Source organism: Rhinatrema bivittatum, chromosome 3 (assembly GCF_901001135.1).
Source record: "Rhinatrema bivittatum chromosome 3, aRhiBiv1.1, whole genome shotgun sequence".
Taxonomy (NCBI): Eukaryota; Metazoa; Chordata; class Amphibia; order Gymnophiona; family Rhinatrematidae; genus Rhinatrema; species Rhinatrema bivittatum.
In genome coordinates, this window is record NC_042617.1 from 377,299,471 (window position 1) to 377,318,062 (window position 18,592).

The window sequence follows — 18,592 nt, forward strand, 5'->3', positions numbered from 1 at the left end:
CAGAGGCAAAGCAGCCTAGAACGCCCTTGCCTGTCATTGGGGCAAGGGTCTTCTGTACACATATCCTCAGATTCCCTTAATGGCTAAGACTGCACTTGAAGCTTCGCAAGTGCAAGGTGACTATGATCCTCATAGCCCCTTATTGGCCGAGATAAGTCTGGTTTCTACTCCTATAGAAGTTGTCCATCTGGAGACAGATCATTTAGGGGACTTCCCCAGATCTCATCACACAAGATGGAGTCAGGTTATGCCATCCCAATCTCCAGGCCCTGTCGTTCACAATTAATTTTACAATTAATTCTATAACCACCAGAATCTTTCAGAGGATATATCTCATGTCCCGGTGGCTTCTAGAATGCCTTCTATTAGAAAGTCAAATTGACGGAAGTGGAGAAGGCTCTCCGTGTGGTGTGAGCAGAAGGCCCTAGATCCGTTCCCCCTCCCCAAACAAAAACTTCTCGATTACCTTCTTCATCTATTAGAAGCTGGGTTAAAAAAAAACAACTCCATTATAGTCCATCTCAGTGCGATTGACGCATACCACCATGGTGTAGATGGTATGGTCATCTCTGTACAGCCTATAGTTGTATGATTCATGTGGGGCTTCTTCAATTGACTCCTCCCCTAATGCCTTCTGCTGTGTCTTGGGACCTGAATGTGGTGTAACCTCAGTTGATAAAAGCTCCTTATAAGCCGCTATGCACCTGTGACCTGAAGTACCTGACTGGAAGGTCATATTTTTGGTGGCGGTCACCTCAGCACACAGGGTCAGCAAGCTCCAAGCCTTAGTGACTTATCCACCTCACACTAAGTTTTATCATGTAAGGATTGTCTTGCATACGCACCCTAAATTCATGCCCAAGGTGATGACGGACATCTATCTTAACCAGTCCATCATTCTGCCAACATTCTTTTCCAAGCGCCATTCGCACCAAGGTGCTTGAGCACTGTACGGTTTGGACTGCAAGCGAGCCTTAGCCTTCTATCTGGAGCAAACATAAGCCCATTGACAATCTACCCAACTTTTTATTTCTCTACAGGTCAATACAGTAAAGTGTGGCTGCGGTTACCCTGTTTCTAACCCGCCTTTTACTCACAATTTGGCCGCGTTAGCCCAACCCACGATTCACTATCCCCTTTAACCCATTCTTACCGCCTCTTTAAATCAACGCGTAACCCCTTCCGCCAGCGGCATGTATATTAGATGTAAAACACAATCGGATTAGCTATCCCCCCCCCCCCCCCCCCCCCCCAATTCAGTAACGCGCGCCCCGACTATCGCCTTTTTAACCTGGAGTTTAGCCGCACGTTTAACCTGCTCATTTACCGCCTACCCTTACCCCTGCGTTAGAGGCAGGGGTAAGGGTAGACGGCAAACTTTCCCCCAAAAGGAAACCTAAAATCCCCTCCTCCCGAAGCTACTCGACATGTTATCAACTTACTTTTTGTTGCTTTCAGCCCCTTCAACCTTCTCTGCTGTCCTCTGGAGAGGGCAGCCGGCGGCGAAAGCGACTTGCAGCGGTCCCCGTCGTCCCCCCCCCCCCCCCCCCCGCGAAGGTCCCGGTTCTCCAGGGAGCCAGCTCGAAAGTGGCTTGCAGCGGTCCCCCCGCACAAGTCCTGGTTCTCCTGGGAGTCAGCTCGACTTCTGGCTGACAGCTAACCCCGCCCCCCCCCCCCCCCCCCCCCAAAAAAAAACGACTGCTGAGTTACGGCATTGGAAGCGAAGCGTACTTTCATGGGCTTGAGCGCCCAAATTGACGGGCGCTCAAGCCAATGAAAGCACATGGACGGGCGAGCGTGACGTCGTGACGTCCCTGTGCTGTCATTGGCTTGAGCACCCGTCAATTTGGGTGCTCAAGCCAATGACAGCACATGGACGGGCGGGCGTGACGTCCCTGTGCTGTCATTGGCTTGAGCGCCCGTCAATTTGGGCGCTCAAGCCAATGAAAGCACAGGGAAGGGCTGGCGTGACGTCACGGCGTGCGTCACGCCCGCCCCTCCCTGTGCTTTCATTGGCTTGAGCGCCTGTCAATTTGGGCACTCAAGCCCATGAAAGTACGCTTCGCTTCGCTTCCAAGGACGTAACTCAGCAGTCTTTGGGGGGGGGGGGGGGGTTGGCTGTCAGCCAGAAGTCGAGCTGGCTCCCAGGAGAACCGGGACTTGTGCGGGGGGGGGGGGGGGGACCGCTGCAAGCCGCTTTCCAGCTGGCTCCCAGAAGAACCGGGACCTGCGCGGGGGGACCGCTGCAAGCCGCTTTCGCTGCCGGCTGCCCCCTCCGGAGGACGGCAGAGAAGGCTGAAAGGGCTGAAAAACAACAAAAGGTAAGTTGGTACATGTCGAGCCGCTTCGGTAGGAGGGGGTTTTAGGTTTTCATGGGTTAAAGTTGGGATCCACTTCCTGGTGCCTGTCATTTCAAATGTCATTTGAAATGACAGGTACCAGCGCACCCAGGATACTGTAAAGGCGCTGTATTAAGCGCCTATACAGTAAAATGGGTTGCGCGGGCCTAACGCTTCACAGACGCTTCTTGGACGCGGCTTGCATTTGCAAGCTATTTAAATACAGTATCGAGCGGTAGGTGAGCAGGACTGTGCGTGCGGCAAACGCGGGTGCGCCCGGCACTAACGCAGCTCTTCCTACCACTCCTTACTGTATCGGCCCGTTTGATAGGAATAGGTTGGGCGTTGCCCTTGTCTTTGCCAGACAGACAGTAGACAATTGGCTAGCAGATTACATCTCCTTCTGTTATGTCCAGGCAGGATTGCATCTTGGGGTTTATTTCGTGGCTCATTCTGTCAGAGCCATGGTAGCGTCAGTGACCCACTTATGAGCAGTTCCCATGGAGGAGATCTGCAAGGCTGCGACATGAAGTTCTTTCCACACATTCACATCTCATTTTTGTCTTAATAAGATGGCCTATGCAACAGTAGGTTTGGTCAGTCTGTCCTTCTGAATCTTGTTTGAGGTGTAGCACCCAACTCTCCCCGCCTAGGGTCCATTGTTTGGGTTCAGGTTGTGTTCCCTTCTGTTACCAAGAGCACTATAATTTTTTTTGCCTGTTGGCATCTGGTTGAGTGTCTGTTGTTCCCCTTTTATGTTGGGGAGCAGCCTGTAGCTATGCATTCACGCATGTATGAGGACTACTAACCTGCTTGTCGGAGAAAGCACTGTTTCTTACCTGCAATAAGTGTTCTCCGAGGACAGCAGGATATTAGTCCTCACGAAACTCACCCGCCACCCTGTGAAGTTGGGTTTTTCTTAAATTTTAATTTATATATATATATATAGTTCTCTGTTATAAGGCTGGAGAAGGGACCCCCACATAGATGCATGGTGTAAGGTATGCTGGGCATGTTTGGTGAGCCAAGTCAAAGTTCTAGAAACTTATAAGTTTTCTGTGTCGGGGCTCCATCTGATGACGTCACCCATGTATGAGGACTAACATCCTGCTGTCCTTGGAGAACCCTGTTACAGATAAGCATCTCTGCTTTTGTACTTGTCCAAATGAAATTTCAACTGCCATTTGGATGCTGTCTCTCACGCTGACAAGTTGCTCCTGCCATTTCTCACTATCTGCTTGCATTTTAACAACTTGCAGTCATTTTGTTTCATCTGCAGATTTGATCGCTGGTGGTTCTCTTTACCAGATCATTTCCAAATATGTTTAAAAAATAATAAGGGCACCACTCTCAGCATAGATCCCTAAGGTGCTCTATTACATAGAAACATGGAAATGACGGCAGAAGAAGACCAAATGGCCCATCCAGTCTGCCCAGCAAGCTTTCACACTTATTTTTCTCATACTTATCTGTTACTCTTGGCCCTTATTAGTAACTTTTTCGTTCCAATGTCCTTCCCCCCTGCCATTGATGCAGAGAGCAGTGCTGGAGCCGCATCAAAGTAAAGTATCTAACTTAATTGGTTAGGAGTTAGAGCTACTCCCACTCTTATTTGTTTACCTAGCCTGTACAATTCAGTCCTTGTTGGTTGTTGTCTGAATATAAATCCTCTTTTCTTCATTCCCCCCTGCCGTTGAAGCAGTGAGCTATGTTGGATATGTATTCCAAGTGAAGTATCAGGCTTAATTGATTCGGGGTAGTAACTGCCGCAACAAGCAAACTACTCCCCCGCTTATTTGTAAATGCAAATTCTTTTTTCCACATTTTTCTTCCCATTGAAGCATAGAGCAATGAGGGAGTCGCATTAACCATGTGTGTGTTTATTGAATAAGGGTATTAATCACCAGGTAGTAGCCGTCATTCCCGCAAGCCACCCCCATGCCTCTTCTCCTCATTCACATCCTCTAGATTTTATGGATCCACAATGTTTATTCCATGCCCCTTTGAAATCCTTCACAGTTTTGGTGTTCACCACTTCCTCCGGAAGGGCGTTCCAGGCATCTACCACCCTCTCCGTGAAGAAATACTTCCTGTCATTGGTTCTGAATCTTCCTCCATAAAGTTTTAAATTGTGACCCCTGGTTCTGCTGACTTTTTTTCTGATGGAAAAGGTTTATCATTGACTTTGGATCATTAAAACCTTTCAAGTATCTGAAAGTCTATATCATATCACCCCTGCTCCTCCTTTCCTCCAAGGTATTCATGTTTAGGTTCTTCAATCATTCCTCATAAGTCATTCGCTGAAGACCATCCACCTTTTTGGTCGTCCTTCTCTGTACCGCCTCCATCCTGTTCTCTGTCCCTTCGGAGATACGGTCTCTAGAACTGAGCACAGTACTCTGTGAGGCCTCACCAAGGACCTGTACAAGGGGATAATCACTTCCCTTTTCTTACTTGATATTCCTCTCTCTATGCAGCCCAGCATTCTTCTTGCTTTAGCTATTGCCTTGTCACATTGTTTCACCGACTTCAGATCGTTAGACACTAACTCTCCAAGATCTCTCTCCTGCTCCGTGCATATCAGCCCTTCACCCCCCAACAAATACATTTCCTTCAGATTTCCACACCCCATATGCATGACTCTGCACTTCTTGGCATTGAATCTCAGCAGCCATAACTTCGACCAGTCTTCCAGCTTCCTTAAATCCTGTCTCATTCCTTATCCCTGCCAGATAGTGGGTTATATCCCCTACCAGCAGATTGATACAGAGAGCAACTAATTTGCTAATGTCACCTTATATCTGCTCCCATGCTCACCTCAGCCTATAAATATTTTCTGCCTCCAGCAGATGGTAGAATAGTATATCCATGCTTTGGAATCAGGTCTTGGGCCTGAAAATAAAGATGGGGAACTCAAGCGACGACAGTGGAGTACAAGCTTTGATACCAGAGGACTTCTAGACAAAGAGATTGCTTCTTCTGGATTTGGAGGGTCGACTGATGTTTTCCTCTTCTACTCCTAGCTCCTTATTTGCTCTTCTGCTGGCCTCCCTCCTTTCTTTCTGGAAGGTCAGTCTATAAACAAAAAAAATAAATAAAGGGATAGAAAAAAGGACACTGTTCTGCAACAGAAGGGTTGAATGTCCAGCAGAAGACCTATGGTCTCTGGAATGTCTGCTCTGGTTGTTGGGATTCTTCTGTGGTGATTAAAGCCCTGAGGGGATTGATGTGTGCTCTAGAGGAGTGCAGGAAATGCACCACATCCTATGAGGACTGAGTCGTGTCTCGGATGATTGCAGATATTAATGGCCGATGCTGGATCTGTGCAAAGGGTATAGTTTCTTGTTGGCATGAGGGGTTTCTGCGGCTGTATGGCTCATTTGTGATATAGGGCCTCATCTCCAATCACCAGTAAGTGCAGGGGATTTGCTATCTTTTTAGAGACTGGTACTTTATTAAGCCTAGCTGACTGGGCTGGTTCTGCCCTCCTCATTCTTCTCCCCCTTTTCTTCTGAGTATGTTCTTTTTTTACACGAGGCTTTCTGCTTAAAGCAGGGCGCTGGTGGGGGACCCCTACCATTCCCAGTGACTCTCAGTTTCACTGCATCAAGGAAGAAGGGCACCCAGCGAGAATATGATATGGAATTGGAGGAGAAGTCCTCTAGGTCTGGGACATCCCTGGCATTAAAGGAAAAACTGGGGGACAGCCTGGAAGAATGCGAGATTTCCTCATGAGAGGAGAAAGATGCTTCAGCATGTCACCTTTTTAGGAAAGGGGAGTTTCCCTCCTTGATTTTTATCGCCCTTGATGCCTTGACAATCATTGATGAGCAGGGGGGAGGAAAGCAGGTCTCTGGGGATCTGACTATGGCTGGCAAAAGAAATCCACTAGAGGTTTTTCCTTGCATCAGTCATTTATGGAGTTAATCGTGGCTGAGTGGGAATCACCTGAGACAAAGCCAAATGGTGGTAAGACAATGGTTAAGATTAACCCACTGCAGATTGAGGCAAAAGAGAAACAGCATGGCCCTCTAGATGCACAGGTGTGTGTACTGACTAGATTGACCATTCCCGTGGAAAGGGATACAGCAGTTGGGCATCCCCAGGATCAGAAGATTGAAACACTTCTTGAGCAATTCTTTGAAGTTTCAGATCTCATGTTTCACGTGGCTGGCTGTGTGGCTAGCCAGAGCCTGCTTGTGCCGGACTAAGGTACAGGAGCTACAGAAAACTCAGGAAGAGACAACTTATCTGGTAGTATACACGGTGTATTTAACTGATGCTTCCTACAATATGATTCTGGCTTTGATGGTAACATGGCCTTGGTTGTGGTTGTCCATCCTTCATCGTGGCTGAGGAATTGGTAGATTGATTTGGCCTCCAAGGTACAGCTCGCTAAACTTCCTTTCAAGGGCAAACTCATCTTTGGGGAGTAGTCTAAGAAGCTGGCCAAGGACTTGGAGTTAAAAGTTCTTTTCTGTCCTCTTCAACTAGGACTCATTTTAGAGAGTCGAGGAGGTATTGAACCCACTCGAACAACATGGTTAGTGTAACCACCCTTTTTGTAAGTTGCAGTCCTTTCGTGGACAAGAAGGGTGAAAAAGAGAGGGCCATGATGAATACCATTGCCTTGCATGGTGCTCAGTGAAAGTTTGGGAGCCATATTTTTGAATTTCAGATTGGAGGCTGTCTGACTTTGTTTTACCAGACATGGGTCCATGTCACCTCAGATCAGTGGGTCCTGGATATTATCAGAGAAGGTTACACTTTGTAATTTTCTGTATCTATTTTAGACATGTTTTGCAGTGCCCTCCCCCGCCCCCCCCCCCCCCCCCCCCCCCGCTACCTGCTAAAGAGAGAAACAATCTGAATAAATCTGGATTGACTTTGTTAAATAGAAGCAGTTGTGCCAGAATAGTGACATGGAAGGTATTCCATTTACTTTGTGGTTTCCAATAAGGAGAGTACCCTTAGGCCAGTTCTGAATCTGAAGCATGTCAATAGAGCTCTGAGGGTGCCTCATTTTTACATGAAATCTGAGGTCTGAGAATTTTTTACTTTTGTGGATCTAATGTAGGCTTATTTGCATATTCCTGTCCGAAGTGGGGATCAATGATTCCTGTGATTTGTGGTGCCGGAGGATCACTTCGAGTTCTGAGTGTTGTCTTTCAGGGTGTTCACAACTTCCAAGAATCTCTCAAAGGTGATGGTCGTAGAGGCGGCCTTGCGCCTGAAAGGAATTCTAGTCCATCCTTATCTGGACAATTGGTTAATCCAAGTGAAGTCAGAAGAGTTTCCACTGCCAGAGTAATACAGCTCTTGCAGTGTAAGATTTGTGGACCCTTGTTTCTGAGGGAGGTTGGCTCAACCTAGGGATTAGCCTCATAGGCCCTCACCAAGAGCTGGCAGAGCCACGCAGGGAAGAAACGGAACAGGAGCTTCACCTGTACCATCCCCTTTCCCCTTGGGTTGAGTCCTTGATTTCCAGGGGCTGGCAGGTCTGAGGCGAGAGTCTCTCTGAAAGTGGAATAAGATCAGGGCCAGACTAGGGTCAGAGAGAGGCTGCAATCTAGAATGATCAATGTCCGGGCAAGGGTCAGTGAGAAGAAGAGTAGTCAGTATCCAGGCATGGGTCAAGGGCAGACAGAGAACAAGGGTGGCCAAAGTCTAGGTTATGGTCGGATCCAGAGGTCAGTCCAAGGGCAGGCTGGAAGACAAGTAGAAGGAATGACATAGTGAGGCAGGCAGGAGGCAAGGCGAGACTGGAGAGACGAGGCAGGGCGGATAGGAGAGATGAGGCGAGGCTAGGCTGGAATGTAGAAGCAGCAACACATACTACTCTTCACAGTGTAGACGACCCGTTGCTGAGGCTATTCAAGAGTGCGTGGCTGGGCCTTAAATACCCAGCCATGTGACATCATCAGGAGGCACTGGCCACCCTGGTTCCTACTGCGGGCCCCTTAAGAGGTGGAGAAGGGAGGATGCAGCACTGGCAGCATCTTGCCATGACGAGCTCACTATGCGTTTCCTAGGTGGCAAAGGAGTGAGTGCTACCGGTCGCGGGCGGCTCCTGCAACTGGCAAATGTAACATGCAGCAGCTATGCTGGGTGGTGAATTTCCTGAAAGCAAATTGGAGCCCACCCAGACTTTGCAATATCTTGAGGCTCTTTTTAACTTGAGAGTGGATTGAGTTTTAATGTCAAAGGAGAGAGTTCTAAGGCTTCAGGATCAGGTTAAGAACATAAGAAGTGCCATACATCAAGGTCCATCAAGCCTAGCATCCTGACCTCAACATTGGCCAGTCTGTATCACAAGTACCCAGCAGATCACCAATAGTTGATCTGTTTCTTGTATCTCACTCCCAGGGGTAAGTGCTGACTTTCCCAAATCTACCTGGCTAGTTTCTTGTGGTAGTAACTGCCGCTCTGTACAGGTTACCTCCATGTTTCTGTTGAGGGTAGTAACTGCCTGGAAACCAGGGCTATTCAGTTGGCCCGCCTTCATTTTCTCCCTCTCCGACAATGCAATTGCATATGTGAGTCAGCAAGGGGGAATCTGGAGTTGGGGGTTTTTGTTGGAAACCTTGTTCCTATTCCCATGGGCAGAGAAGAACTTGTAGTTGCTTTTGGCAGTGCATATTGCTGGTCAGGAAAACATTTCAGGCCAACTTTCTCAGTTGGAACCAGTTGGATCCCAGAGAATGGGAGTTGTCAGGATGCGTTTCCTGAATTTGTCACAGGTGGGGTTGGCTGCAGGTGGATCTGATGACAACCCGAAAGAATGCAAAGGTAGATCAGTTTTTCAGTCGATGCCAAGGGCGGAGTCGATGGGCATTGCCACTCTAGTTCAGCCCTGGCTGGAGGGCATCCTTCTGTTTGCCTTTTCTCCATGGGCGCTCATAGGCAGGCTGCACCGAAGAGTGGAATTGGACAGCAGCCAGGTCATTCTGGTGGTGCTGGATTGGTCTCGCTGGCTATGATATGCAGATCTTGACCAGGTGCATGTGGACCGGTCCTTTCATCTGCCAAGGGCGCAGGGCCTTTTGGTTCAAGGGCCTGTGATCATGGAGGATCCAGTTCCATTTTGTCTTATGACCTAGCTCTTGAACGGAAGCGGTTTCGCAGTAAAGGGGGTATTACCTGAAGGTGATTTCCATTCTTTTGAAGTCTTGCAAGTGGTCCACATCTTTGGCATATATACACGACTGGCGGCTGTTTGAGCAGTTTTGTGGTTTCAGATCAGAGTCTCCTTGGCATTCTGAGGTTCCCTGTATTCTGGTTTTATTTCAAGGCAGTTTTGATAACTGTCTTGCCTTGAATTCCTTGAAAGTGCAGGTGACCGCTATTGCTGGCAACAGGGGTCCACTCAGGGAGTCTCCCTGGCAGCTCATTCGGATGTGAACCACTTCTTGAGAAGTGTAAAGAGATTATGATTTCCCTTTTGTCCCATCATTTCTCTGTAGCATCTGAATTTGGTGTTGAAGGCTCTTACAGGAGCTCCCTCTGAAACACTCATCACTGAAGGATCTTTCCCTGAAGATGGCATTTCTGATGACAATTTGTTACATAAGGAGGGTCTCAGAATTGGTAGCCTTGTCTTGCCAAGTACTTTTTCTGTGATTTCCTCGAGCATGGCCACTTTCCTGCCGATGTTGTCATTTCTTCCTAAGGTCAATTCTGCTTTTCACATAACCCAAATGATTTCCCTTCTGGCATTTTCTCAGGAGGAATGTGGGCCGAAGTTCCGGTTCCTCCAGTGCCTGGAATTGTGTAGGATGGTTCTGCTCTACTTAGAGGTCACTAAAAATTTCCGCAGGTCAGACAAGTTATTTGTTCTATTTCGAGGTCCCTATAAAGGGGAGGTGGCCTCTAAGGCTACTTTGGCTCGCTGGATAAAGAAACAATTGAGTCGGCTTATGTGCTCAAGGGCAAACATCCTCCTGAATTGGTGCGCCCAATCAATATCCTGGGCAGAGATGCACACCCATGCTTCCGCCGTCATTTGCAGGGTGGCTATTTGATCATCCCTGAATTCTTTTGTCAAGTATTACAGTCTAGACGTGCTAGCACAGGAGGAGTCCATTTATGGGGCGGAAGTTTTATGTGCAACCCTTGCTTCCTTCCACCTGAGAAATCTAAGCTTGGGTTCTTCCCATTAGTAATGGCTGTACTAGGGTAGCAGGACAAGTTGGAAAGAGAAATGTTCTTACCTGCTAATTTCCTATCCATTAGTCCTGCTTTGCCAGTCCAAGACCCACCAGGGAAGCGAGATTGTATTTCAGATTGCTCTCGTTCAGTATCAGGTTGAGGGCTTTTGGTCCTTCCCATATCTTACATTTTTAGTTTCCTTCCTTTCTTTCCTTACAGAAGCCAATCATATATTTATTCAGGATACCGTGCAGTGCAGATGCTGCCTGCCCGCCTTTCCCCAGTATGTGTGTTCCAGTTGGCTCTTACATGTGCTGTAAGAGCCAGTCGCAACACTTATGCTGGGAAAAGAAAGGAATGGAAAGGAAAGACCCGGTATGTCAGCACTGGTGGGGTTCCCTACCCCTGCCAGTGAAGAGAGGCCCAGCTGTCGACGTGTTGGCAAGGTTACCAACCCCTGCCAGCAATGAGAGACTCGGTGCGTCAATGCTGGCAGAGTTTTCATCCCCCACCAGCGAGGAGAAGCCCCGTTGGCACACTGGCAGTGTTCCCACCCCTGCTAGCAAGGAGAGGCCTTGTCGGCACTCTGGCAAGTTTCCCTGTTACCAGACAGGGACAAATGGGGGGAGTTAGGTTGCATGAGTTACCAAGGAGGAGAGACCCCTTGCTACTGTAAAGAGTGGTGAGTAAAAGGGGAAACACTGAGAGGAGAGGATCACCTTGCTGGTGGCTGAAAGGAATCAGTAAGTTTTTGCTTGGGACATTGACTTTTTTAAAAGTATTGGGGCAAAGTTAACTATTTGGGAATATTATTTAGTGTGTTTGTGTGTTTGTGCCTTTAATAGTCAGTCAGTGAATAAAACAAGTTAGACTGTTTGCATTTTTAAATAGTCAGTCAATAAGGTAGCAGTAGGTAGTGTGTTTATTTTTTAAAAGTCTGCCTGACTATTAAAGTGTCCTCCAGACTTTTAAAAAAAAAAAAAAAACCCCACAAAAAAGTAGCCAGAAGCTAGAAATAAGCTAGGAGCAGTATATACCAAAGTAAAAAAGTTGAATAGTTCAGCTCAGTTACTCACCTTGGAAAGGTGTTGAGGTAGTGTGATTAGGTTTGAATAGGGAACAACATTTGTTAATCAAGGGAGCTGTGAGTCACTCAGGCTGACTAACTAAAGTTGGACTGTTTGTAATTCCCAACCCTCCCACCCCTCGCCCACCCACCCCAAGCTCATCCCTTAATTTATAGGCAGGTGCCACTTGCACAAAAAAAAAACCAAACAAAAAAAAAAAACCCATCAACAAAAACTTTATTGAGAATTCGATCAGACCTCAGTAGGCCACTACCAGACATATAGTGAATTCACTAATACATTTAAAGGAACTTAGACACATTCCTACTCCCATAGCAACCTAAAACTTAACTAGGAACTGATCAAAATTGAGATGAAGGCAGCAGTCCAGCAGCAAGAGGGGGGCTTCCCAGTCTTTTGCATCGAGTGTCACATGTATGATTTTTTACCCACCGGTGAGAAGTTGTACATGTGCATGCGATGCAAAGAGCTCCTGGCTCTCAGAGAACGAGTCCGATCTCTGGAGGCTAGAGTGGCAGACCTGGAGGAGCTGAGGGAGACAGAGAGGTATATAGATGAGACCTTCAGGGACATAGTAGTCCAGTCCCAACTTCAGACTGGCAGCCCTGGTGCTGCCTTGGAGGAAGAAGGTCTCATAATGGGAGAGCACCAACCAGATGTAGCAGGAAAGGATCCTGTAGCAAGGACCTGCTCTCTAGGTGATGCATTGTCCTTTCGCACTGAGGATATCTCCCCAAGGCCTACTGCCCAGGAGGGAAGGGTTAGGTCGGCCGTCATAGTTGGTGATTCGATTATTAGGAATGTAGATAGCTGGGTGGCGGGTGGGCGTGAGGATCGCCTGGTAACATGCCTACCTGGTGCGAAGGTGGCGGACCTCACGCGTCACCTAGATAGGATTTTAGACAGTGCTGGGGAGGAGCCGGCTGTCGTGGTACACGTGGGCACCAACGACATAGGAAAATGTGGGAGGGAGGTTCTGGAAGCCAAATTTAGGCTCTTAGGTAGAAAGATTAAATCCAGAACCTCCAGGGTAGCATTCTCTGAAATGCTCCCTGTTCCACGCGCAGGTCACCAGAGGCAGGCAGAGCTCCGGAGTCTCAATGCGTGGATGAGACGATGGTGCAAGGAAGAGGGATTCAGTTTTGTTAGGAACTGGGGAACCTTTTGGGGAAGGGGGAGTCTCTTCCGAAGGGATGGGCTCCACCTTAACCAGGGTGGAACCAGACTGCTGGCGCTAACCTTTAAAAAGGAGATAGAGCAGCTTTTAAACTAGAACAAAGGGGAAAGCCGACAGTCGCTCAGCAGCGCATGGTTCGGAGAGATGTATCTTTAAAGGATACTAATGATGCATTAGAATTAGGGCATCCCGACAGTGAGGTTCCAATAATTAGAAAAGTAGTCCAAGTGCCTGTAACTAAAAACTCACCTGAGCTAAAAAATTCTAACTTATCCCTATCAATTAAAAAGCAGAATAAAAATACAATCAAAAAACAAACTTTGAAATGTTTGTATGCTAATGCCAGAAGTCTAAGAAGTAAGATGGGAGAATTAGAATGTATAGCAGTAAATGATGACATAGACTTAATTGGCATCTCAGAGACATGGTGGAAAGAGGAATAACCAATGGGACAGTGCTATACCGGGGTACAAATTATATCGCAATGACAGAGAGGAGCAGTCGGGAGGAGGTGTGGCGCTTTATGTCCGGGATGGCATAGAGTCCAACAGGATAAACATCCTGCATGAGACTAAATACAAAATTGAATCTTTATGGGTAGAAATCCCTTGTGTATCAGGGAAGACTACAGTGATAGGGGTTATACTACCGTCCACCTGGTCAAGATGGTGAGATGGACAGTGAAATGCTAAGAGAAATTAGGGAAGCTAACCAAATTGGTAGTGCAGTAATAATGGGAGACTTCAATTACCCCAATATAGACTGGGTAAATGTATCATCGGGTCACGCTAGAGAGATAACGTTCCTGGATGGAATAAATGATAGCTTTATGGAGCAATTGGTTCAGGAACCGACGAGAGAGGGAGCAATTTTAGATCTAATTCTCAGTGGAGCACAGGACTTGGTGAGAGAGGTAACGGTGGTGGGGCCGCTTGGCAATAGTGATCATAATATGATCAAATTTGATTTAATGACTGGAAAAGGAACAGTGTGCAAATCCAAGGCTCTCGTGCTAAACTTTCAAAAGGGAAACTTTGATAAAATGAGAAAAATTGTTAGAAAAAAACTGAAAGGAGCAGCTACAAAAGTAAAAAATGTCCAAGAGGCGTGGTCATTGTTAAAAAATACCATTCTAGAAGCACAGTCCAGATGTATTCCACACATTAAGAAAGGTGGAAAGAAGGCAAAACGATTACCGGCATGGTTAAAAGGGGAGGTGAAAGAAGCTATTTTAGCCAAAAGATCTTCATTCAAAAATTGGAAGAAGGATCCAACAGAAGAAAATAGGATAAAGCATAAACATTGGCAAGTTAAATGTAAGACATTGATAAGACAGGCTAAGAGAGAATTTGAAAAGAAGTTGGCTGTAGAGGCAAAAACTCACAGTAAAAACTTTTTTAAATATATCCGAAGCAGAAAGCCTGTGAGGGAGTCAGTTGGACCGTTAGATGATCGAGGGGTTAAAGGGGCACTTAGAGAAGATAAGGCCATCGCGGAAAGATTAAATGATTTCTTTGCTTCGGTGTTTACTGAAGAGGATGTTGGGGAGGTACCCGTAATGGAGAAGGTTTTCATGGGTAATGATTCAGATGGACTGAATCAAATCACGGTGAACCTAGAAGATGTGGTAGGCCTGATTGACAAACTGAAGAGTAGTAAATCACCTGGACCGGATGGTATATACCCCAGAGTTCTGAAGGAACTAAAAAATGAAATTTCAGACCTATTAGTAAAAATTTGTAACTTATCATTAAAATCATCCATTGTACCTGAAGACTGGAGGATAGCAAATGTAACCCCAATATTTAAAAAGGGCTCCAGGGGCGATCCGGGAAACTACAGACCGGTTAGCCTGACTTCAGTGCCAGGAAAAATAGTGAAAAGTGTTCTAAACATCAAAATCACAGAACATATAGAAAGACATGGTTTAATGGAACAAAGTCAGCATGGCTTTACCCAGGGCAAGTCTTGCCTCACAAATCTGCTTCACTTTTTTGAAGGAGTTAATAAACATGTGGATAAAGGTGAACCGGTAGATATAGTATACTTGGATTTTCAGAAGGCGTTTGACAAAGTTCCTCATGAGAGGCTTCTAGGAAAAGTAAAAAGTCATGGGATAGGTGGTGATGTCCTTTCGTGGATTGCAAACTGGCTAAAAGACAGGAAACAGAGAGTAGGATTAAATGGGCAATTTTCTCAGTGGAAGGGAGTGGACAGTGGAGTGCCTCAGGGATCTGTATTGGGACCCTTACTGTTCAATATATTTATAAATGATCTGGAAAGAAATACGACGAGTGAGATAATCAAATTTGCAGATGACACAAAATTGTGCAGAGTAGTTAAATCACAAGCAGATTGTGATAAATTGCAGGAAGACCTTGTGAGACTGGAAAATTGGGCATCCAAATGGCAGATGAAATTTAATGTGGATAAGTGCAAGGTGATGCATATAGGGAAAAATAACCCATGCTATAATTACACGATGTTGGGTTCCATATTAGGTGCTACAACCCAAGAAAGAGATCTAGGTGTCATAGTGGATAACACATTGAAATCGTCGGTTCAGTGTGCTGCAGCAGTCAAAAAAGCAAACAGAATGTTGGGAATTATTAGAAAAGGAATGATGAATAAAACGGAAAATGTCATAATGCCTCTGTATCGCTCCATGGTGAGACCGCACCTTGAATACTGTGTACAATTCTGGTCGCCGCATCTCAAAAAAGATATAATTGCGATGGAGAAGGTACAGAGAAGGGCTACCAAAATGATAAGGGGAATGGAACAACTCCCCTATGAGGAAAGACTAAAGAGGTTAGGACTTTTCAGCTTGGAGAAGAGACGACTGAGGGGGGATATGATAGAGGTGTTTAAAATCATGAGAGGTCTAGAACGGGTAGATGTGAATCGGTTATTTACTCTTTCGGATAGTAGAAGGACTAGGGGACACTCCATGAAGTTAGCATGGGGCACATTTAAAACTAATCGGAGAAAGTTCTTTTTTACTCAACGCACAATTAAACTCTGGAATTTGTTGCCAGAGAATTTGGTTTGTGCAGTTAGTATAGCTGTGTTTAAAAAAGGATTGGATAAGTTCTTGGAGGAGAAGTCCATTACCTGCTATTAAGTTCACTTAGAGAATAGCCACTGCCATTAACAATGGTTACATGGAATAGACTTAGTTTTTGGGTACTTGCCAGGTTCTTATGGCCTGGATTGGCCACTGTTGGAAACAGGATGCTGGGCTTGATGGACCCTTGGTCTGACCCAGTATGGCATTTTCTTATGTTCTTATGTTCTTAAGGGATAGAGGAAAGAAAGGAAAGAGGTGAGGGTGGTAAGTGAGTAAAATGGAAGGGTCATGAATGAGTGGGGAGGTGGTGAGTGTCAGGGAAGGGAATGAGTGAGTGGATTGATGGGTAGGAGAGAGGGGCTAGTGACCGAGTGGTAAGGGGGTCAGAATGAGAAACGGTGAATAGGAGTGAGGAGGTGAGAGACTGAGTGGGAGGGTGAGTGACAGGGGAGTGAATGGGAATAAGAGTGAGTGACTGAGAAGTAAGGGGAGGAATGGGAGGGAAATGAAGGGAAGGAGCGACTGAGGGGGGGGAGTGTCAGAGGGAAGGGTAATGAAGCAAGGGAAAAGGGTGAGTGGAAGTGAGGAGTGAGTGACAGCGAAGGTAAGGGATTGAGTGGGAGGGTGAGTGACAGGGTAGGGAAGAGGGTGAGGGGGATAAGTGACAGAGGGAAAGAAGTTGAATGACTGAAGAGGGAAGAGAAAAAGGAGGGAGGAAGTAGAAGAGGGGAGTGAGAAGAGAGGCTAGAAGGGTGCATGAATGTGAATGAATACAAGTCTACAATTTCAGGGTGAATGGAAATGAAGTTTCCAGGTATGGGGGGAAGGGGCGGGGGGGATTTATTTTTTTATCCTTATTAGGTGTTTGATATGTCTTCTGTTTTGAAATATTTGATTTGGGGAAAATGTTTAAAGTAAAAAGTTTGTTTTATCCTTATTCTTCTTAATTATTAGGTTTTCTATTTGTCATCTTTTGGAAATGTAATTTTTTATTAGTATGGTTTCCTCACTGTTATGATAGATTTATATTTCTTGATTTTGTTTTATGAGGAATGTTGATATTTCTGTTTTGCATTATTGCACTGCATATGACTCTGGCTTTTAGGGTTTCCACTCCACTTTTTTGTCTGCACTTTATTATTTATACTTTAAGGCCTGAAAATGTGACTGACGTGAGGTAGTCTGCTAGCTGAGGAAACACCTTGTATCTGTTGGGATGAAGGTTTTTCTGATTTTGTTAGAGGCCTGGGCTCCTTGGATGCTAAAAATGATGGCACTTAAACCTGCTGGATGCTGAAATGCCTGCAGCAAGTGGTCGAGATTTGATTTCTGTGTCGTGGACTTCCCATGTCATGTCCTATTCCACTGCACCTGCCCTCTGACCTTTATTGTGCTTGATAACTTGTAATGTGGACTCCACACAAAACTGTTTTCCCACCCTTGTCCTCAGAAGTGGTTGTGCTGTCATAGAGGAAAACGGGGAAAAAAATACTTTTCAAGGGCTGAACTGGTGTAGCAGGACTAATGGAAAGGAAATTAACAGATAAGGACATTTCACCTTCTTTATTTTTTTTTTAATTGTTGTGCTTTATAAGTTTATATAGTGGCATATATGACTTTAATGTGTTGTGTAAAAAGAGAATGTTACAAATATGAGATTAATCTCGGGAGGAATACTATGTGATGAAAGTTTGCATGTTAAGGTAAATATAGGCCAACTTTCAACAAGTAACCTTGTCTCAGTACATTGTGATTTGTTTGTCATTTATATTCTGTTGATCCATTCTGAGATCTCATTGGAGTACAGACATTAAAATAACTATATTAATCGAAATACAAAGTTGCAGTCATAAAACCAAAATAAAAAAACAAGCCATACTTTAACACAAGTGCATAAACACATTAAACCATCATGAACACATTAAACCAATCCAGAAAAACCTGAGAAATGAAAAAGCTGTTAATTTACATCCTAAAGGTCAAATAACAGCTCACAGATCTCCACTCTGTCGGTAATGAGTTTCACAGTATTGGCACAGCAACAGCAAAAATACAGGTCCCGGGTAACCTGGAACTTGATAGTTTTGGTGTAATATTTCAGTAGCAAATTCTTCACTGTACAAATTAAAAACATCTTATCTGCTAGTGCTAAACTGTATAAAGAAGGAGTAAGGCATCACAGGCCATCCATATGTAGTGAAGGAGCTATAATCTAAAGTGAGATTTGAGTTTTCAGGAGTCTGACTTCTGTCATGCTTGCATTTCGCTTGTTGGCTAAAAGTATTATTTTGTTTTTGTTCAGGTGATCGTTTCAGGTCGGTGATTGATGATGCATGGTGGTTTGGAACAATTGAAAGCCAAGAGCCTCTTCAGCTTGTCTATCCAGACAGTTTATTTCAGTGCTACAATGTCTGGTAAGCATTTGTTATAATTCACATATTACAGTGTTTTCCTGAATAAATTGAAAGAGGCTATAATATAACCCATTAAAAAAAAAGGCAAACTAGTTTAGACACTTGATTTAACAAATTATAGACCTATTTCTTAATTTGCCATAATTAGGTTGTGGCCTAACTAGATGACTTGGTTGTAGGAAAGGATTTTTCAGATCCTTATCAAATGGGATTCCCCTAAAAGTATCCTACTAATTTAATACTTTTAATAGATACTTTTAGGAGTATAGATTAGGGCCCAGATTCTGTGACAATTTTGTTTAGGCTTGTCTGCTGCTTTTGACACCATGGACCATGAGATCCTTCTGTAGTGTTTC

The 18,592-nt window shown here is 45.3% G+C and overlaps 1 protein-coding gene across 2 annotated transcripts in view; it reads left to right on the forward strand.

Moving 5' to 3' along the window:
* Positions 1-18,592, forward strand: part of PHIP (pleckstrin homology domain interacting protein) — a 944,985-nt gene that overhangs the window by 661,999 nt on the left and 264,394 nt on the right. For both annotated transcript variants that reach the window (XM_029595577.1, XM_029595576.1), the window contains exon 27: positions 18,125-18,236. In XM_029595577.1, the coding sequence (XP_029451437.1) occupies positions 18,125-18,236 (112 nt within the window). The remainder of the gene's footprint in view (positions 1-18,124; positions 18,237-18,592) is intronic.